At 37.4% G+C, this 22,459-nt stretch overlaps 1 protein-coding gene across 1 annotated transcript; it reads right to left on the reverse strand.

Moving 5' to 3' along the window:
* Nucleotides 1-4,810: 4,810 nt before the first annotated feature.
* On the reverse strand, nt 4,811-7,311 carry LOC101349867 (NKG2-A/NKG2-B type II integral membrane protein-like). Its single transcript, XM_023725844.1, has 4 exons — nt 6,735-7,311; nt 6,216-6,320; nt 5,598-5,651; nt 4,811-5,115 (listed from the first exon to the last, which is right to left on the reverse strand). The coding sequence occupies exons 1-4, from the start codon at nt 6,922-6,924 to the stop codon at nt 4,913-4,915; spliced, it is 552 nt and encodes a 183-aa protein (XP_023581612.1). The 5' UTR covers nt 6,925-7,311; the 3' UTR covers nt 4,811-4,912.
* Nucleotides 7,312-22,459: the final 15,148 nt, after the last annotated feature.

The raw sequence follows: 22,459 nt of genomic DNA on the forward strand, positions 1-22,459 counted from the left end.
ACATAGCCCCTCAATTGCTCACATAGTGAATGGTACACACTGGACACGTTATAGACAGTGATAAGTGTGACTGAGTAAAGGGGTCAGATTGACAAAAACAATACTTTCAGGGCTCTGGAAACTGATCAAAGTCAAATAATAATTTGAAAAGGATTTATTCTTGGAAAGCTACTAGATATTGAAGTAAGAAGTGTGCGCATCTGCAGTCTTCTTGCCCAGGCTGCTCTCCTTCTCTTCCCCACCCCAGCTCAGTGAGAATAACTGCGGAGTTTACAGCATGGAGCAGGCTTCAGAAGTCAGCAGTGTTACTGCCAGAGGGAGCAGATGTGATTGGAGGTGAGAGGTGAGGATCACAACCCACAGGTTTTCCAGTTTGAAGTACTGAAATTGGCTGAAGATGATTGAGTAAAGGCTGAGTTTGTAGTCCCCATGGGAGTGAGCAGAGTACCAGCCATAAATTTAACACAAAGATCCTAAAAATAAGGGTCCAAGAAAAAGGATAACATTAGTTGTCTATATATTCTTGGCTGACTGAATAAATATCACGTTTTCAGGGGAGACCTAGGAGTTCCCAGTGAAAAGTACAAGCGAATGGAGACTTGAGAACTCTCTGCAAAGTTATGAGCACTTCCCAACACACACACACTAACAGACACACACACACACACACACCACATCAGTGACAGAAGGAGGAAGTCCTATAGAGCTGAAGTCTTGGAATAGGACCTCTACTTAAATCATTGGCTAACAACAAAGCTCTGTGGTCACAGGAAAACTCTTAGGAAGCCAGGCTAAAAAATAAAACAGAACAGAACTTGCAGTAGAAAATTGGCAAAGGACTTAGACATTTCATCAAAAAAGAAATACAAATAGTTGACAAGTACATGAAAAGATATGCAAAGTCATTAGGCATTACAGAAACGCAAAGCAAAACCACAATGTGCTCTCACTTGACACCCCTAAGATGGCACTGATTTCAAAAACGAAAAACAGCAGGTGTTGTTGAGGATGTGGAAAAATTGGAAACCTCATCCACTGCTGGTGGGATGGTAAAAATGTGCAGCCAAGGTGGAAAACAGCTTCTGTGCTTAGTCAAAAATTTAAAATCAGAATTACTATCCTACCCAGCAATTCCCCTGCTAGGTATATACCCAAAACAATTGAAAGCAGGAACAAAAACAGATACTTGCACACTGGTGTTCATTGGAGCACTATTCACAATAGCTTAAAAATTGGAAACAACCTGAATGTCCATCAACAGATAAATGGATAAATAAAATGTGGTATATACATACAATGGAATATTTTTCAACCATAAAGAGAAATTAAGTCTTGAAACATGTTACAATATGGATGAACTTTGAAAACATAACGCTGAATGAAATCAGTCAGCAAAGGACAAAAATTGTGTGATTACACTGACGTGAAATTTCTAGACGAGACAAGTGTATATAGACCAAAGCTTATTGTAGGTTATACGTGTACAGAGTTGGGAGGAAGAGAATGGAAAGGGGGGACACAACGTTTAGGGGACACGGAGCTTCTGTTTAGGGTGATGAGGAAACTTGGGAATGGATAATGGTGACGGTTGAACAACACAATAAATATAATTAATGTCACTGAGTTGTACATGTGAAGAATGTTGAAATGGCAAATGTTTTGTTACAAATATATTCAACAGAATAAAAAAAAAATTGAAAGTGGTTTCACTAGAAATCACTGTAGTGAAAGCCTGACTAAAGTAATGACTTAAGCAATATTGCTGAAAACAAGGTCAATATAGAAACATACATCAACGTAGTGTGGTCTATTAGCAGCATCAGAAGGGGAAAGATAAAAGATAACTGGAGCCAAAGTGAATCAAATTGTACAAGACTTCTATCTAAAGTATACAACTGTATGGAGAACGTAAACAGAGTTTGGAGAAGGTAAATAGCCCCGGTGATGCAACTCATCAGCGGCTCCACAGAAGACCTGGCAATATGCTCCCGTAAAGATTGCAGCCAAGGATACCCTATGGGGCAGTTCTACTCTGCCCTATAGCATCCCTGGGAGTCAAATCGACTCAATAGCACATAATAACCACACAAGGCATGTTAAGACATAATAGTATAAAGATGTCAATTGTGAACAGTTAATCTACTGATTAAATATAATTTCAATAAAATTGCCTCATGATTGCGTGAAAATGTTTGTAAAGGCACTAAAAGGGCCAGTGCAACAGGACATTCTTGAAGAAGACTGTGATGAAATTGTATGTTGCACTGGGTATCAAGGTTTAACAAAAAGCTTTAGTAACTTTTACCATGTGGTTTTGGTGCAAGAGAAAAATAGAAAAATGAAACACAGTCCCAGTGTCCCTAAATACATCACATTCAGACACAGACACAGACACACACAGGAACCTGATTTATGACAAAGGTGGCAGAGAGAAGAATGGAGAAATGGTCGTCTTTGCTATATGTTACGCCCCATCAACTGAGTAATGATGTAGACAAGTATGAACTTCACTTCTACATCACTTCATCAAAAATACAGCAGCACAAAAACAAAATTCCAATGAATTGTTGATCTAAATGTAAAAGGTAAAAAAAAAAAAAAAATGAAGAAGCAAGATATTTCCTACAGATAAATACAAGAGAATATCTTCATGTAACTTGAGTAATTTCTGAATTAGTTCCAAAATAAGCACTTACACCTGCAAAAATGCTGAACTGGACTATTGTATCATTAATAAAGGTTGTTCATTAAAAGTCTCAAAATATTAAAAGTAAAACTGTAAGTCACTGAAAAAAAAGAAGCTGTTTAAATCCCATAAAATCAAGAAAGAGCTCATATTCAAAATACGTCATCAACTTATTGGAAGGAAAAGACAATCCCATAGGAAAAATGGACAAGAGACAACAGGCACTTCACCAAGAGGGCATCCTAATGCTAATAGCACATAGAAAGGTGTTCAGTCTAACAGTAATCTGGAAAATACATTATTAATATCACAATGATACTTCTATAAACCCATAAAAACTTCCAATATTAAAATTCCTCAAAGTACTAAGTCCTGATGAGTGCAAGGACCAAGGAATATGTTCAGACACTACTGAATAAAACTGATACATGTAAAAAAACTAGGCAACTATTAAACAATTTTACACATTTTGACATGCACAGATACCTATGAAATTTAATTCCTACACAAACAGGTAATATGTGGACACATTACATACACAAGGATGTACAGAGAATAATTAATTATTTGCAACAGGCAAGGGTTAGAGATAATCCAAATATCCATGCACAGTAAAATGGATTGCAAAATATTATATTCACATAATGCAGCAGTGAAAATTAGCAAACTACAGTGAACTACAACAAGATAGATGAATTACATCAATGTCTTACATCAGTAAGAGGAAACAGACCAAAGAGAAAATGCATACTGTGTGATTTCATAGATAATAAGTGGAAAAACAAGCAAAGCTATTTTATAATATTAAGAAAAGAATAGTGCTTTAGGGAGGAGAGAGAAGTACTCAGAGGAGACATAAGGAAGTGGCTGCTAGAGGGCTGTAAATCTCTATTTCTTAAACTTATTTGTAAATAAACAACAAAAAAACACACCAACTTTGTCGCCACAGAGTCGTTTCTGACTCATGGCGACCTCGCGTTTCACGGACTAGAACTGAGCTCCACAGGTTTTCCTGGCTGGCTGTAATCTTCTTTTCCTTTTGTAAAATTTTATTGTGTTTTAAGTAAAAGTTTACAGGGCAAATTAGTTTTTCATTCCAAAATGTATACACACCTTGTTTTGTGACATTCGTTGTAATCCCCACAATGTGTCAGCACTCTCTGTTTCCCTTTAAAGATTGGGTACCCCGTGTTCTTTGTCCGGGTTTCCTGTCCCTTCTTGCTTTCTCGTCTTTGCTTTTGGACAGATGTTGCCCATTTGGTCTCATATACTTGATTAAACTAAGAAACACGTTCCTTAAGTGTATTATTGTTTGTTATATAGGATTACTACAACTTGCAATCGACTCAACGGCAACAGGGTAATCTTTGGCTGAAGGAGGACTTCGGGAGTGACTTCAGTTCTGACTTGACAGGGTGTCCTGGCGCCAAAGTCTTTGGGGTTCCTCCAGTCTCTGTCAGACCGGTAAATCTGGTCTTTTCTTGTGAATTTGAATTTTGTTCTACATTTTTCTCCTGCTCTGTTCAGAACCCTCTATTGTGATCCCTGTCAGAGCGGTTGGTGGTGGTAGCCGGGCACCATCTAGTTCTTCTGGGCTCAGGCCGGTGGAGGCTGTGGCTCATGTAGAAGCGATTGCTAGGACTTTCTTTCCAGGTGACGCTGAACTGTTGACTTTTTGAATAGCAGAGGAGTGCTTAAACACTGCACCACCAGGGCTCTTTACTCTGAGACATGGTATTTTTAAATACTTGGGTCATTCACTCTCTAGGAGCCCTGGTGGCACAGTGGTTAAGTGCTCGGCTTAGAATCCAAAGGTCAGCAGATAGAATCCACTAGCCCACTCTGTGGGAGAAATATTGTGACCATCTGCTTCCATAAAGATTTACAGTCCTGGAAACCAGAGGGGGCAGCTCTAGGGTAACTATGAGCTGGAATCAACCTGATGTCATAGGGTTTTTAGTCACTTTCTGATCAATCTGCACAATTATGTATTTAGTTTTGTTTTTTTTTGACGTATGAAAAAATGAAATAAAGTGTATATTAGAAAAAAACCATTTATAGAAGTAATGTTTTTCATGAGAAATAGTTCTAAAATAAGCAAATGTGCATTAATAGCCTAATAATATAAATAAAATACTGTAAAATCAAATGCAGTATTAAACAGCCTTGACAATAAATACACTACAGCTGTATACTAAAATATGCATGAATCCTACAAACATAATATTAACTGAAATAAACTTTCAATAAAATGTTTGAAACATTTAAAAGTCTTACCTTTTCTTCTTCATTATCTATGTAAAGCAGGTTAGATTTCTTAGAGGCACATTCCAACCAACTCTCATTCCATGATTTTCTCTCAGTACTAATGTAGTAACAATTGTTGGAATACATAAACCAGGCCTTTGGACAACGACCACAGTGATCCCCTAAGAAAGATGATGAGTTACTACCAAAATGATTTGAATTAACAAATAAATATTAACTGACATATTTGCATAGGTACAAACAAATATGTACATAACCAAGATGCATACCTTCACAAACTGGTACATGTAAAACAAAACACAAAATGCCATATATATATACATGCAGAGAAAGTCAACATCTTGACCCCTAATTTATGTACCCATATAAGGCAAACAAACAAAGACTACATGCTGTACGTGACCTGAAAATGCACATGTACTGCCTTTATTTGATTTTGGTGGGTATATATATAACTGTCTATGGATTTCTTAAAAATATTTCATCTTATTGTTACACAAGAAGGAATGCCCTCCTATTCTTTGTTTAAGAAAATATATTGCTCAATTTTAGCTTTTAAAATTTATTATCTTTTTTGTAAGCCCTAATATAGGGACAAAATATAGTCTGCACTAATATCAGAACTTCATAAATGGTCACATACCTTTCTCAGTTCTTGTTATTGGAGAAGAATCGTTCTGTTCCGGTTTTACACTATCTAAAAAAATTTACAGTAATTCTTAGAAAGATTAATATGCTATAAGTAAATCATAATATTTCATTTTCCTATTTGAAATGTGATATGTTTACTATTAGAATAGTGGAATAAAAATAACAAAAACAATGAATAAAGTCATGAAGGTCTTTGGGGAAAAATTTAATTACTGAAATTCAATTCCTACACATGCAGGTAACAACAAGTGTTTTTTGGGGAAAAACAGCCTAATGAACCAAACTTTACCATCTCTTACAGTATTTGATACAACCATTCTGAAAAATAAACTTGTATTATTCAATAATTTTGTGCAGATTTCTAAAAAAAAATTGAGAATTTATACATATATAAGTGTATATATATACACACACATATATATACATTCTACACTGTTATTTATATTCTTTACAAATTTACAATAATCTTTCCATATTTAGTCCAAAAATAAACGTTGAGTCCAAATACACACATTATACTGAAAGTTCTCTTCCTTAATATTCTTAATAATTAGAGGCACTTACAAATCATTAAAGCAAAAAGTTTCCTTATTATCTTTCAAAAACTTACAAGGAGTAATAACCTTGATTGTCATGGTTATTACACCGGCCATCAAGACAAGGCAGAGGAGTCCCAGGATCCCAGCAATGAGCCTCGCAGGAGGTGCTGGAAAATCTGCAGGGAGCAATGGAAATACTGAGAAAGGGAGACGGAGCAAATGGTTTGGGAGCTTTACATACAAGAGGAACCCTATGCACAGACAATTATATGCATAAACGCTGGAACTGAATCCACTTCCACCTTTGTAATCTTTCTGTACACCACTGCATTTTCAGTAAACATACTGCTCCATGAATTGTTGGTCAGAAACTACAGATTTCAACAAGTCCTGAAGAAAACTAGACTTCAGATTCCATATTAGAATATCATATTTCCGATTTGAGTTCTGATCCTCAAAAATGAAAATATGTGAGCCTGTTCCCCAATCTGACTATCCTTTCCTGTCTCAGTTTTTCCTGTTTCCCCACATCTCTGCTCCCAATCTCACAGCCTCGAGCAGTTATATTGAAGGTCCAGTAAATGCTTTACCTTTGCAGTGGGATTTCTTGTCATTTCCTTGAAGATCCTGAGCTGCATTATGAAGCTTCAGTCCCACAGAGGTTATTTGCTGCTCACTGTCTGAAATGGAGCAGCTATTTTTGCTCCTAGGTTTGGTTTGCTGCCTCTTTGGGTATTCGGCCAGTTTGACTTGGGAGGAGATTACTCTTTGATTACTCATCTCTGCAGCTGAGTGGTGTCACGGACTGTGCTTTAGAGTAACTGTGCTTTAAGGAGTCAGTATGTGGTGCAGACAATGACAAGATGTCTGTGCACACAAACTGGGCTGTGGTGGTTGGGAGTAAGGCGAGGATTAGTGGTCATTTTGAAGCTGACGAGTCTAGTTCTGATCCGGATTTACTTTAGGCTTTCCACAAGGGTCCAGTGTGGAGTAAGTACTATTTTTTAGATATCCTGCATTTGACAAAATATTATTTGCCGGAGTAATGGAAAGCAATGCATTTTTGAGGATAAAGAAGTTCATACATTAAAATATCATTATTTATTTAAAGTCAGAGTCCATGGAAATATCATAAAAATCATTACATTACCTGTGTTAAAATTTAAAGTTCTGTATTTGGAAAAAAAAAGCATCAATTTTTATGAAAATTTAAAAGTAGATAATGATTAAAGACTAAGTAATCCAAAAATGAGGGGATTGAAAAGTTAGCATATATATTGGTTTGTTCCTCTAAATTCCTTTGATTAGTGATACACATGTATTTACTTAAAGGAGATGAAGTGTTCTCCTAGGTCTTTTTCTTGTCCGTGGATAGGTGGACAGTTCTGAGAAATCGCTAAGAATTTAAGGTAAAATTTTACATGTTGGAATGTGTTACCTAACACACTCAACTTATGCACAGACTAAAAATACTGGAAGCACCGCAAAGAAAAATATATATATTTTTAAAAAAACACTTCTTTTACGGAAGACATTGCCAATATTTAATGGCTAGTCGAGGAGATAATAAGACAGTAAATGAGAATGTCGACCATTTCTGTAGGAACACCCTTGATTTAGACGTCCAGAAAGATCCTGTGTTTGTCAAGGTCAATGAGGGTCGCTTTAGTTGGGGAATTAATTATAATAATTCAGGTCATGTAATTTAATTTAGTCAAGGGGCTCCAGAGTAAGTGAAATTTCGAATTAAATTTCAGTTTTTAAACCTACAATGTTTGACCTTTAGAAATTAGCCCAGTTTTGCCAAAGAAAATAGAAATGATACTATATAAAAATAATGGATGTAATACACTTAACACTCAACCTGGCACTTAGAAGCACTCAGCAGCTATTTGCCTTTTTAATTATTATTTTAGTCACAAAGGCCATGTTGTTTCTGATCTATTTCAGTTAGAAATTGTAAAATAACTCATTGGATATGATTCTCTTCTCTCAGAGTGGTTCATTTTCAAAAATGTTTCTTAAATTTTTAAAAACCTTTTGTCGTTAATTATTACGTTCAGATTACAATTTTATGGAAGCTATCTCATCCTGCTCTTACTCAAAAATAAAACTGAATGAATTTAATCTAAGTGGATGAGGAATTATGTCTGACCTTGCATCGTTCAATTAGTTTCGTTTTAAAAATATAGTTCTAAAGATTGGGCTCAAAATAAAATATTATTATTAAAACACAAATTAGACCAATTAAAAAATCCAAATTAATTGTTCATTGTCATGATACTTACGGAATTTCACTTTAAATGACGTGAATAAACCCAACTGTGTGTGTGTGAATGTATGTGTGCACTTGAGTAATTCTCCAAGGACAGTAATTTGAATGGAAATTTTGAAACATATTTGATGTTTGCTCTTTACCTTGACTTATTCAAATAAAGACTCCATTGTTCGTCTTTGATTCTACTGTATATTAACAGTCCCTCAGTGTATCATGCACAGCCTTTATAATCTCCCACTGAATGAGCTGGGCTAGAACACAGTGAGGAGAGCAGTGGTACATACCTTCCGTAGGTCACAAAGCCATGCATCCTTTAGTGGGGAGGCCTGGTCGATGTCCTAGAGGGGCGTGCTACAGCTGGATTATAGGAAACCAAATACCAAAAAAACCCATCGCAATCGAGCTGATTCAGGAGAAATCTAAAGACATTAATCCAGTTCAAGAACAAACAATATCTGTGCTCTTCACAGACTGTCCTGTGAGGGCTCAGACTGAGGCCGAGTGGAAAAAGTAGATGGTTCATCAATGTGTTAGTTAATGGTTCAACAGGAAATCCTCACACTTGGGCTATTTTGAAGTCAGTTTATCTCATCACACACCTCCAGAACTTAGGAGATGTTGAGTTCCTATTGAAAGGCCAAAGTAGATTTTTAAATATATCATACAGATTTTCCCTTTAAAGGTGCTTTGATAAATTGTTCTCATATTCTATACCATTTGAGGGGGATAAAGGGCTTGCCCAGCCATACAGTTAAATATTCCCATCTCATCACAAGCTACTCAATCTCAGGCCATGTTAAAATTATAAAATTTCATACTCCTATTTTTATTTTCATTCTTTCTTAGTTTTTATTGTACTTTAGTTGAAGGTTTACAAATAGTTTGTCATTAAACCGTTAGTACACATATTGCTTTATGACAATGGTTAACAACCCCACGACATGTCAACACTCTCCCTTCTTGACCTTTTTTTTTTTTGATGAAAATATACATAGCCAAAGATACACCATTTCCAAAATTTCTACATGCACAGTTCAGTGACATCCACTACGCTTTTACAATTGTGCTGCTATTCTCACTTTAGATGAAGGTTTACAGAACAAAATAGTTTCTCAGTAAACAGTTTGTACACATGTTGCCCTATGACAATGGTTAACAACCTCACTGCACATCAACACTATCCTTACTCAACCTTGGGATCCCTATCACCAGCTTTCCTGTCCCCTTCTGCCTTCTAGTCCTCGTCCCTGGACAGTTGTGCCCATTAGTCTCCTTTTGGTTTATGGGGCTGTCTAATCTTTGGCTGAAACGTGAGCCTCGGGAATGAGCTCGTTACTGAGCTAAAAGAATGTCATGGGGCCATACCCTCGGGGTTTCTCCAGTCTCTGTCAGGCCAGTAAGTCTGATCTCTTTATGTGAGTTTTGTAGAATTTTGTTCTACATTTTTCTCCAGCTCTGTCAGGACCATCTGTTGTGATCCTTGTCAGAGCAGTCAGTGGTAGCCAGGCACCACTAGTTGCACTGGACTCAGTCTGGTGGACTCCATGGTAGTTGTGGTCTATTAGCCCTTTGGACTAACGTTTTCCAAGTATCTTGTTTTCTTCATTCTCTCTTACTCCCGAAGGGGTGAGACCATTGGAGTATCTTAGATAGCTGCTCACAGGCTTTTAAGACCCCAGACGCTACTCACCAAGGTAGAATGTAGAACATTGTCTTTATAAACTGTGTTATGCCAACTGAGCTAGATGTTCCCTGAGATCATGGTCCCCACAGTCCTCCGCCCAGCAATTCAGTCCCTCAGGGAGTTTGAATGTGTCTATGGAGCTTCCATGACCTTTCCTTATACAAGTTGTGCTGGTTTCCACAGTATTGTATACTGCCTTATCCTTCACCAAAATTACCACTTATCTATTGTCTATCTAGGTCACCCCTACACGTCCCATCCCTCATAACAGAGATTGTTTCTTTTTGTGTATAAACTATTTCATGAGTTTTTACATTAAAGTTCTCATACAATATTTGTCCTTTTGTGATTGACTTACTTAACTCAGCATGATGTCCTCCAGTTTCATCCATGTTACGCGATGCTTCACAGATTCATTGTTGTTCTTTGTTGTTGCATAATACTCTATTGTGTGTACGTATCATAGTTTGTTTATCCATTCATCTGTTGATGGGCATCTAGGTTGTTTCCATCCCTTTGCTATTGTGAATAATGCTACAAAGAACATGAGTGTGCATATGGCTATTCATGTGACGGCTCTTATTTCTCTAGGATATATTCCTAGGAGTGGGATTGCTGGATCATATGGTATGTCTATTTCTAGCTTTCTAAGGAAGCACTACATCATTTTCAAAAATGGATGTATCATATTACTTTCCCACCAGCAGTGCATAAGCGTTCCGATCTCCCCACAGCCCCTCCAACATTTGTTCTTTCCAGTGTCTTTGATTTGTGCCGGTAATGCCGGGGTGAGACGGTGTCTCATTGTGGTTTTCCTTTGCATTTCTCTAATGGCTAGTGATCGCGAGCATTTCCTCATGTGTCTGTTGGCCGCTTGAAAGTCTTGTTTGGTGAAATGTCTGTTCATTGCCCTTGCCCATTTTTTAATAGGATTGTTTGTCTTTTTGTTGTAAGGTGTTGGATTTTCTTGTAGATTTTAGAGATTACAACTTTGTCTGACTTGTACTGTCCAAAAATTTTTACCCAGTCTGTAGGTTCTCTTTTTACTCTTTGGTGAAGTCTATTGATGAGCATAAGCGTTTAATTTTTGGAAGATCCCAGTTGTCTAGCTTATCTTCTGGAGTTTGTGTGTTGTTGGTTATGGGCTGCATCCTGTTAATGCTGTGTATTAGGGCCTCTAGCTTTGATACTATTTTCTCTTCTATGAACTTTATACTTTTGGCTTTATATTTAGGTCTCTGATCCATTTGGAATTAGTTTTTGTATATGGTGTGAAGTATGGGTCCTGTTTCATTTTTTTCAGATGGACATCCAGTTTTGCCAGCACCATTTGTTAAAAAGACTGTCTTTTCCCATTTGATGGACTTTGGGCTGTTGTCGAACATCAGGTGACAGTAGGTGGATGGATTTACATCTGGGTTCTCATTTCTGTTCCATTGGTCAATGTACCTGCCATTGTGCCCGTACCAGGCTGTTCTGACTACCGTAGCTGTAGATTAGATTCTGAGGTCCGGTAGTGCAAGTCCTCCTATTTTATTCGTCTTCTTCATTAGTGCTTTACTTATCTGGGGCTTCTTCCCTTTCCATACAAGTTAATGATTAGTTTTTCCATCTCTTTGAAGAATGTTGTTGGTATTTGGATCGGGATTGCATTGTATTTGTAAATTGCATTGGGTAGAATTGTTACTTGCACAATGTTGAGTGTACCTATCCATGAGCATGGTATGTTTTTCCATTTATGTCGATCCCTTTGGGTTTCTTACAGTAGTGTTTTTTACTTTTCTTTGTATAGGTCTTTCACATCCCTTTTTAGATTTATTCCTAAGTATTTTATCTTTTTAGGGGCTATTATAAATGGTATTGTTTTCCTGATTTTTCATTGTTCTCCTTATTGGTGTATAGGAACCCAACTGATTTTTGTATGTTTATATTGTATCCTGCTACTCTGCTGAATCTTTCTATTAGATCCAGTAGATTTCTCGTGGAGTCGTTAGGGTTTTCTATGTATAGTATCATATCATCTGCAAACAGGGGCAGTTTAATTTCTTCATTACCAGTTTGAATGCCCCTTATTTCTTTTTCTTACCTTATTGCTCTAGCTAGAACTTCCAGCACAATGTTAAATAGGAGTGGTGATAAAGGGCATCCTTGTGTTGTTCCTGTTCTCAAGGGGAATGTTTTCAGCCTATCTCCACTAAGAGTGATGTTGGCTGTTGGTTTTGCATAGATGCCCTTTAATATGTTGAGAGATTTTCCTTCTATATGTATTTTATTAAGAGTTTTTATCATGAATAGGTGTTGGACTTTGTCGAATGCCTTTTCTGCATCAATTGAGATGATCATGTGATTCTTTTTATTTTTTTAAATTTTTTTGTTCTATTTTAGATGAAGTTTGCAGAACAAATAGTTTCTTATTAAATAGTCAGTGCCCATATTATTTTATGACATTGGTTAACAACCCCACAACATGTCAACACTCTCCCTTATGCACCTTGAGGAAATTTTTTTGGTGAAAATATACATAGCCAAAATTATACCATTTCAAAAATTTCTACACATACAATTCAGTGACATCGATTACATTCTTCCAGTTGTGCTGCTATTCTCACTATCCTTTTTAAATTATTCCATTACCATTATCTTCAACTCACTGTCTGCTAGGCTTCCCATCACACCTTTTGAGTTGCTGCTGTCAATTTGATCTCACATAGATAATTCTTTTTTTTTTTTTTGTACCTTAGATAAAGTTTTATAGAACAAATAGTTTCTCATTACACAGTTAGTACACATATTGCCCTATGCCAACGGTTAAAAAACTCCATGGCCTTTCAACACTGTCCCTTCTCAACCTTGGGTTCCCTATCACCAGCTTTCCTCTCTCCTCCTGCCTTCTAGTCCTTGTCCCTGGAAGCTGTGCCTCATTAGTCCTGTTTTGTTTTATGAGGCTGTCCAGTCCCAGACTGAACGGTGAACTTCGGGAGGGGCTCCATCACTAAGCTAAAAGGGTGTCCGCGGGCCATACTCTCAGGGTTTCTTGACTCTGTCAGGCTAGTAAATCTGGTCTTTTTTTGTGGGTTAGAATTCTGTTCTACATCCTTTTCCAGCTCTGTCCAGGACCCTCTATTGTGAACCCAGTCAGAGCAGTCAGTGGTGTTAGCCGGGCACCATCTAGCTTTACTGGACTCAGTCTGATCGAGGCCTTGGTAGCTGTGGTCCATTAGTCCTTTGGACTAATCTTTTCGTTGTATCTTGTTCTCTTCATTTTCCCTTGCTCTCGAAGGGGTGAGACCAGTAGAGTATCTTAGATGGCTGCTCAGAGGCTTTTAAGACCCCAGACGCTACTCACCAAGGTAGAATATAGAACATTGTCTTTATCAACTGTGTTATGCCAATTGAGCTAGATGTGCCCTGAGACCATGGTCCCCATAGCCCTCTGTCCAGCAATTCAGTCCCTCAGGGAGTTTGGAAGTGTCTATGGAGCTTCCATGGCCTTTCCGTGTACAAGCTGTGCTGTCTTCCCCAGTAATGTGTACTGTCTTATCCTTCATCAAAGTTATCACTTATCTATTTAGTTCCCCCCAACTCCTCCCATCCCTCCTAACCAACTAAGATTATTTCTTTTTGTGTGTAAGCTTTTACATGAGTTATACAGTAGAGATCTCATACAATATTTGTCTTTTTGTGATTGACTTATTTCACTCAGCATAATGTCCTCCAGTTTTGTTCCTCTTACTCTCCTGTGCTGGGTTCCTTTTATTTGTAGATTTTTTTTCATTTCTTTTGTTTTTGTAGGTTTTGCCTTTATTGAGACTTTTGTTTTTCTTCTTTATTTGGATGAGTAGGTTTCTTAACTTTCTTTTTGGTTACCTTGAAATTTACCCTTATCTTCCTAGATTTGAACCAGTCTGTTATTACTCAGTATTGCTTGACTTCCTTGTTATTAGAAGGTTCTGTATCTACACCATTTATTACCTCTCTTATTGTTCTGATGCTGTTGTCATTTACAGATTAAACTCTCTGGTTCCATTTTGTAATTCTTTTGGCTTTGCATAGTCCTTAAGAGTTCATTTCCTTGGTTGGCATCTGGCTAGTACAATCTTGTGTCCTACATTCAGCCTGTGGTCTGATATTGTTTGTTCTCAGATCGAAGGACTTCCTTTAATCAGTCTCGTAAGTTTGGCTTGGTTTTCACATACTCCCTTAATTTCTGTTTATCTGGAAATGTCCTAATTTCACCATCATATTTAAAAAGAATTTTGCAGGATATATTATTCTCGGCTGGCAACTTTTTTTCTTGCAAGGTTTTATATATGTCATCCAATTACTTTCTTGCCTGCATGGTTTCTGCCAAATAATCCAAGATTAGTATTGTTGTTTCTCCTCTCTATGTGACTTTTTGTTTTTCTCGAGCTACTCTTAGGATTCTTTGTCTTTGGTTTTAGCTAGTGTGATTATGTTATGTCTTGGTAATTTTCTTTTGGGGTCTGTCCTCTGTGGGGTTCATTAAGCTTCTTGGATGGTCAGCTTTTCATCTTTCATGATAGTGGGGAAGTTTTCTATCAGAAGTTATTCAATGATCCTCTCTGCGTTCTCTGTTTCCCCCCTGTTCTGGAACTCTGATCACTTGCAAATGTTTGCTTTTGATTGTATCCCACATGATTCTCAGAGTTTCTTCATTTTTCTTCCTTCCTTTTTCTGATTTTTCTTCAGAGTTGTAGCCAAGTGTTTGTCTTCAATTTCGCCGATCCTGTCTTCCATCATTTCAAATCTGCTCCTCAGCCCTTCTATGACACTGTCCATTTCTGAAATCTTGTTGTTTATCTTTTGGATTTTTAATTGTTGTTTCTGTATGATTCTAGTTGTGAATTTATTGTAGCATTTCCTGTATTATTTCCTGAAGTCTTCCATTTTTTTCTTTCTATTTTCCATGAATTTGTTTGCCTTTTCCATGAAGTTGTCTATACTTTCCTCATTTTTCTCTGGTTTTTGCTTCAACTCTTGGATAGCTCTGAATATTAGATATTTGAATTCCCTATCAGGTAGTTCTAGTGCCCTTTCTTCTACTGGAAAGTTATCTATTGTTTTATCTTGGACGCCTACTGGAATCATCCTGTCTTGTTTTTGTATATGTTTTGATATTGTCTACTGTCTTCAGGGCATTCAGTATTTATTCTCCTCTTTTATTGATTGTAGACTTGTTTGTTTCTCCTGCTTTTTTGTTTTATTTGGTTATGTCTTGGTAGGCGGGCTGTGCCCTCTTTGTTGTTCACTCGTCTGTAGCACACTAGTTTTTGTTTCCTTGTCCAATGGGCAAGGTCAGTCACTCAGGTATGGTACAGCAGGGCAGGTCGAGTTGAAGGAGAGGGGCTGGGATGAGCTTCTTGTGGTGTGTATGAGGGCTGACAGGTCAGGCCGGGAATCAGTGCAGGGCAGGTTCCGGTATGCCATGCCTCTGCTACTTGGGTGTGTGATGTTCAGTGCACGGTGCAGATAGGCAGGAAGGAGGGGGAAGATTGTGATGTTTGTAGTTAAGATGGCTATGGGAAAGAAGAGAGAGAGGAGAGAAGACTGGGAGCTAAAAACATACAAACAAACAAACAAAAATAGTGCTAAGGGAGATGGCGTGGTGGAGTAGAGAGACAAGAGACTGAGAAATGGAGAAAAACAAAAAGGGGAAAAAAGAAATGGGGAAAATAAAAATTAGAAAGAACAAAAAAGCCTCCAGGGATGCTACCAGTGCAGCTGAGGGAACTGGGAAAGTTTCTCCCAGGCAGTGAAGTACAGCCTGGGTATAAGGGGTAGAGGTGTCACACAGCGCCACATATTCAGGAGACAGTAGGAGGAAAAGTAGGTAAGTATAGACAGATGAGAAACTGAGAAATGAAGAAAGGGAAAAAGAAAGAGAAGAAAACAAAACAAAGAAATGAAAAGAAAAAAAAAAAAAACAAGAGAAAAGAAATGTCCCCAAGAATACCACTGCACATCTGCATAGAGCAAGGAACTAGCTCCCAAGTAGCACAGTACTGCCCAGCTGCAAGGGGCTCCCAAGCTGAGAAAATAAAATGAAAACAAACAAACACATCAAAACAGAACAAACAAAAAGCCCTGAGAATCCCACCAGTGTGGAAGCACCAGCTCGGAAACAGTTTCACAGTTGAGCAATGTTTCGCAGCCTTTCGGGAAGAAGCAAAGATGGCATATGGAGTCAAGTATTTGAGAGAAAGGAAGGGGAGGTGGTGAGAGGTAAGGAAGAAATCAAGTGAAACAGAAAAAAGCAACACCAGTGGCCAACAAATAAAACTCAGGGAGCTGGCCAGTGCAGGCAGGTGGAATCCAAGTGGCACTGGGGTGAAGCTTGTGCTTCCTGGCTGTCTTACTCATCTAGTGCTGCTCTAACAGAAATACCACAAGTGGATGGCTTTAACAAAGAGAAATTTATTTTTTCAGAGTAAAGTGGGCTAAAAGTCCAAATTTAGGGCATCAACTCCAGGGGAAGGCTTTTTCTCTCTGTCGGTCTTCTCTTTGGTGTTCCCCCATACTAGGAGGTTCTCTGTGCAGGGTCCCTGGTCCAAAGACTTGCTCTGCTCCTGCCACTGCTTTCTTGATGGTATGAGGTCCCCAACTCTCTGCTTACTTCCCTTTCCTTTTATCTCTTGAGAGATAAAAGTGGTGCAGGCCACACCCCAGGGAAACTCCCTTTAATTGAATGAGGGATGTGACCTGGGTAAAGGTGGTGTTATAATCCCAGCCTATCCTCTTTAACATAAAATTACAATCACAAAATGGAGGTCAACCACACAATTCTGGGAATCATGGCCCAGTCAAATTGATACACACAGTTTTTTGGGGGACATAATTCAAACCATGACATTGGCCAACAGACTGTTTCCGCAGGAAGCCGAGGAGGCTGTGTGGTAGGTGGGAAAGTGTATATTTCTGGTTGCTGGTTGTTCTGTCTCTGCTGGAAGTTCCATGAAGCTGCTTTCTCATACCTACTGTTTGCCGATTTCCAATAGGAGTCCAAGATGGCAGATATGTGTTGCATTAGCTGATCAGGGACCTCTGCATGTATCTCTCCTGGCTCTCTGTTCTCTGTTAGTTTCTTATTCCATTCAGTGCTTGGCTGAGTTCTTTATCTCTTCACTTGATGCTTAGGGCTTTAGGACTGACGTGTGACCTTGTTTGACTTAGTTTTTCAGATCTTTCCTGTGGAGGGATGGTGTGCTGCTTTTGTCTATAGCACCACGTTGTCTGGAAGGCCCTCAAAGTTCTATTTCTAAAGTAGCTTGCAAAATCTTGACATTACGTACTTCTTTATACGATTTCTTATTATACCATTTGTATTATGTTGGACAAGCACTAAAATCATAACAATATTATCAACAGATATTTAATCATATTAGTTGAGTATTATTCTGAGAGATTACTACCTTTTCAAGCTTATTGTAGCTGGCACAAAGCCACTAGTTCCAAACAGATTTACTTGAGTTTTTAAAATGTTTGCATCCAATCTTATTTTTTAATGCATTATAGAATCTTCAGATGTCCCTGATAAAAACAATTATCTCTTGGAAAGATAAAACATTATATATTATTGAATTATATATCATGCCAGAGATTAAAATATTGAATAACTAACTCATGGTAATATATACTATACAATACATTATATTATTCTTTCTCTAATCGCAACTAATTTTCTATATTTTAATAGTAATGTCTGTTTGAAAGTGAAAAAACTAAAGTCAAGCTACATAGGATGAGAAAAAATAACTTCTAAAAATCTCATCTAAACCAAAAAAAAAAAAACAGGAGAGTGCAAGAAAAGGAGAGTTTTTAAAGCACAAGTTGAAATGACACATTAGTATCAGAAAAAAAAATTTAAATGACCTAATTTGTATCAAATGAAATTCTGTCATTCCTCATCTTGCATCTAGAAAAGTGTATGTTTTTTCCTAGCAACCCTGAGGAAATTCACTTCCATGCAGCCTGTAGGTGATTTCAGTGAAAATTCAAACTTAAAACAGGCTTCTTTAAATCTAGAAAAATAGCATTTAAATTCATATTTACATATCTGGAATCTGGACTAATATTTGATGCTTCAGTATTGATGGCTATTATTGCCAGATATAGGTATATTTGTATTAATTATATTTTACTATATTTTTATAAACTGAATAATCGCTTACACATCTGTGTGCATTTCTACTTACTAGAAATAAATTATTTTTCATTTGTAGTGGTTTATTATATTTTTGTACACTAATTAATAATTTCTCTTTTCATTACCTAAATTATATAACTAAAACAGCGATATTATTCTCCAAGAATGCCATATAAGGTAAAGCTTATGAATATTCTCTTTTTTAAGTTGAAGGCATACATGTCGACTACTCTTACAGACATCCATTTCTGATGTCTTTAATTAAACAGTTCTATACACCATGGACTTTTTCATATGTTGTAATACTGTTCTATTTTTGTGGCATTTTTACCTGATGAAATCTATACTTGAACAATAGAAAGTCACAATAAAAATTACTTAAAATGATAGAGTAGTGAAGATTGCTTCATATAATAAGTGTATATAATGTTCACTGTGACTAATTCTAATAATGGTGGAAACTAGGGTCCTATGAGACATGGTAAAATTATCAGTTAGTATCAAGTGAAAAGACCCTTTTATTATGATGGCAAAATTATATCATTTTCAAGGAATTAAAAAAGGAGAGAACTTGTTACCAACTGAGTCTCACTACAGGATTTATTAAAGAATCTTCTAGTAGAGGAAAAAATTATCCCAGATTAAAGCTAGAATATTAAGAAAACAAAGAAGTTAAGGAAAAGAAAATTATGTGACTACACCTAAGATGATATTGACTACATAAAATGTTAATTATAAAGTTTCTAATTTTGAATATATATTTGTATTAGGATGTAATGGAGCAAATGTGACAGCAAGCAATAAAGAAAGGTAAAGGCAGTAGAGTCTTTTCACTGTTTGAGAAATGGTACAAGTTATAATTTGTTATTATTTAATGAGTAAAGAATGTATATTATAAAATGTAGTGCACTACTAAAAGAATAGTTAAAGCATATTGAATTAATAAGCATTTACAGCAAAAAGTAGAATAAAAATATTTATTCCAACAGAAGAAAAAAAATCAAATGAAAAGTCATGGATACTGTCATGGTTTGAATTGTCTCCCAAAAAATATGTGTATCAGTTTGGCTAGGCCATGTTTCCTGGTCCTGTGTGATTTTCCTGTATGTTGGAAACCTGCCTCTATGATGTTAATGAGGGAGGATGGGTGGCAGTTGTGATAGTAAGGCAGGACAAGATCTACAAGACTGGATTGTGTCCTCAGGCAATCTCTTAAGATATAAAAGACAAAAGTGAGCAGTGAGACAGGGGGACCTCATGCTATCAAGAAAGCAGTGCCGGGAGCAGAGCGCGTCTTTTGGACCGGGGTCCCTGCGCAGAGAAGCCCCTCGTCTGGGGGAAAACTGAAGAGAAGAAGGCCGACCCAGAGAAGAATGCTTCCCCTGGGGCTGATGCCCTGAATTCGGACTTTTAGCCTACTTTGACTATAAGGAAATAAACTTCTCTTCATCAAAACCATCCACTGGTGGTATTTCTGTTGTAGCAGCACTAGATGACTAAGACAGATGTTTAGAGGTACAAATGGAAAGTAAATAGTAAATGGTAGTGTTTGATCCAAATTAAATTATGTTATTGTTGTTGTTGTTAGGTGCCATCAAGTCAGTTCTGACTCTTAGTGGCCCTATGTACAACAGAAAGAAACACAGCCTATTCCTGCACCATCCTCATGATCATTGTTATGCTTGAGCCCATTGTTGCCGCCACTGTGTCAATCCATCTCACCAAGGGTCTTCCTCTCTTCATTCACACTCCACTTTACCAAGCATGATATCCCTCTCTAGGGACTGATTCTTCCTAATAACTTGCCCTAAGTATGTGAGTTGAAGTATTGCCATCTTTGCTTCTAAGGAGCATTCTGGTTGTACTTCTTCCAAGACAGATTTGTTCGTTCTTTTGGCAATCCATGGTATATTCAATATTCTTCACCAACACCATAATTCAAAGGCATCAATTCTTCCTCGGTCTTCCTTTTTCATTCCCCAACTTCGCATGCATATGAGGCAACTGAGAACACCATGGTTTAGTTCAGGCTCACCTTAGTCCTTAAGTGATATCTTTGCTTTTTAACACTTTAAATAAGTCTTCTGCAGCAGATTTGTCAAATGCAATGTGTTGTTTGATTTCTTGATTGCTATTTCCATGAATATTGATTCAGGATCCAAGTAAAAGGAAATCTTTCATGACTTCAATCTTTTCTCCATTTATCATGTCCAATTGTGAGGATTTTTGTTTTCTTCATGTTAAGGTGTAATTCATACTGAAGGCTGTGGTCTTTGATCTTCATCAGTGCTACAAGTCCTCTTCACTTTCAACAAGCAAGGTTGTGTCATCTGCATAACCCAGGTTGTTACTGAGTCTTCCTCCAATCCTGATGCTCTGTTCTTCTTCATATAGTCCAGCTTCTCAGACTGTTTGCTCAGCATATAGATTGAATAAGTATGGTGAAAAGATACAACCCTGATGCACACCCTTCCTGATAGTTCTGTTAAATATAAATAGAATTATTTTTTCAATATCATACGGAGTGTCTGAGTGTATTAACAATAATCCTTGCTGCGTTAATGACACACATACTAGATATAAGAATAAAGGAAATGTGAAAATAGAAAAAGGAAAAAAAATCCTATGTCTCAGAGTTCTCTAGAGAAACAGAACCAATTAAATACATGTATATATCTACATAAGACATTTAATTCAAGGAATTGGATCAAAGATCAGGGCAGGTGGCAAGTCCAAAATCTTTAGGTCAAGCAATAGCCTCCAGCATCCTGCTGGCTACCATGATTGTAGGGAGCTGGCAAATCTAAAATCCACAGCTCAGGTGACAGGCTGGAGATTCTGTGGACTTATGGCCCCAAATCCATAATTCAAAGGACAAGAGGAGTCCATTCTTTGCCAACATGGGACCCATACACATATCTTTAAACCATATGTAATCTCCAAATAAAGACAAAAATAAAGTCATACTTCTGCCTAACGTGGTACAACTATACTGCATACAACGAAAAATACACCAACCTCTTCAAAGAGGATGCAGAGTTAATAAATCTTCCGTTTTATGATGATAAGTAAGGGGATAAGAAAATAAAGTAAATAAACATATTTGTGTTATATATGTTGTTGTTGTTAGTTTTGCTGAGCCGGTTCCAACTTACAGCAACGCTATGTACAACAGAACGAAACACTGCCTGGTCCTGCACTATACTCATAGTCATTGTTATGTTTGAGCCCATTGTTGTAGCCACTGTGTCAATCAAACGTGTGGAGGGGCTTCCTCTTTTGCACTGACCCTCTCCTTTACTAAACATGATGTTCTTCCATAGGAACTGGTCCCTCCTCATAACATATCCAAAGTATGTGACATGGAGCCTCGTCATCTTTGTTTCTAATGAGCATTCTGGCTGTACTTCTTTCAACATAGGTTTGTGGGATCTTCTGGCACTCCACGGTACATTCAGTATACTTTGCCAACACCACAATTCAAAAACATCGATTGTTCTTTGACCTTCCTTATTCATTGTCCAGCTTTCACATGCATATGAAGTGATTGAAAACACTATGGATTGGGTCAGGTGCACTTTAGCCCTCAAGGTGACATCTTTGCTTTTTAACACTTTAGAGAGGTCTTTTGCAGCAGATTTATCCAATGTGATGTGTCTTCTGATTTCTTGACTGCTGCTTGCATGGATGGGCATTGATTTTGGATCCAAATAAAATGAAAGTCTTGGCAACTTCAATGTTTTCTCCATTTATCATGATGTTGCTTATTGGTCCAGTTGTGAGGATTTTTGTTTTCTTTATGTTGAAGTAGAATACACTGAAGGCTGTGGTCTCTGATCGTCATCAGTAAGTGCTTCAAGTTCTCTTCACTTTCAGCAAGCAAGGTTGTGTCCTCTGCATGTTGCAGATTGTTAATGAGTCTTCCTCCACTCCTGGTGCCCCGTTCTTCTTCATATAGTCCAGTTTCTCAGAGTATTCGCTCAGCATACAGATTAAATAAGTATGCTGAAAGATACAACCCTGACGTCCACCTTTCTTGACTTTATACCATACAATATCCCCTTGACCTTTTCAAATGACTGCCTCTTGGTCTATGTACAGGTTACTCATGATCACAAGAACTCACAGCTTTCTGGAATTCCCATTCTTCGCAATGTTATTCCTAATTTGTTATGATCCACACAGTCAA

Source organism: Trichechus manatus, unplaced genomic scaffold, assembly GCF_000243295.1.
Source record: "Trichechus manatus latirostris isolate Lorelei unplaced genomic scaffold, TriManLat1.0 scaffold00472, whole genome shotgun sequence".
Classification (NCBI taxonomy): Eukaryota; Metazoa; Chordata; class Mammalia; order Sirenia; family Trichechidae; genus Trichechus; species Trichechus manatus.

Excerpts from the sequence above, each read along its gene's own strand:
- LOC101349867 (XM_023725844.1), bottom strand. The coding sequence starts at position 6,924 with ATGAGTAATCAAAGAGTAATCTCCTCCCAAGTCAAACTGGCCGAATAC. Across the intron at positions 6,321-6,734 it reads CAAGAAATCCCACTGCAAAG|ATTTTCCAGCACCTCCTGCG; the intron begins GTAAAGCATTTA and ends TGCTCCCTGCAG. Across the intron at positions 5,116-5,597 it reads AATAACAAGAACTGAGAAAG|GGGATCACTGTGGTCGTTGT; the intron begins GTATGTGACCAT and ends CATCTTTCTTAG.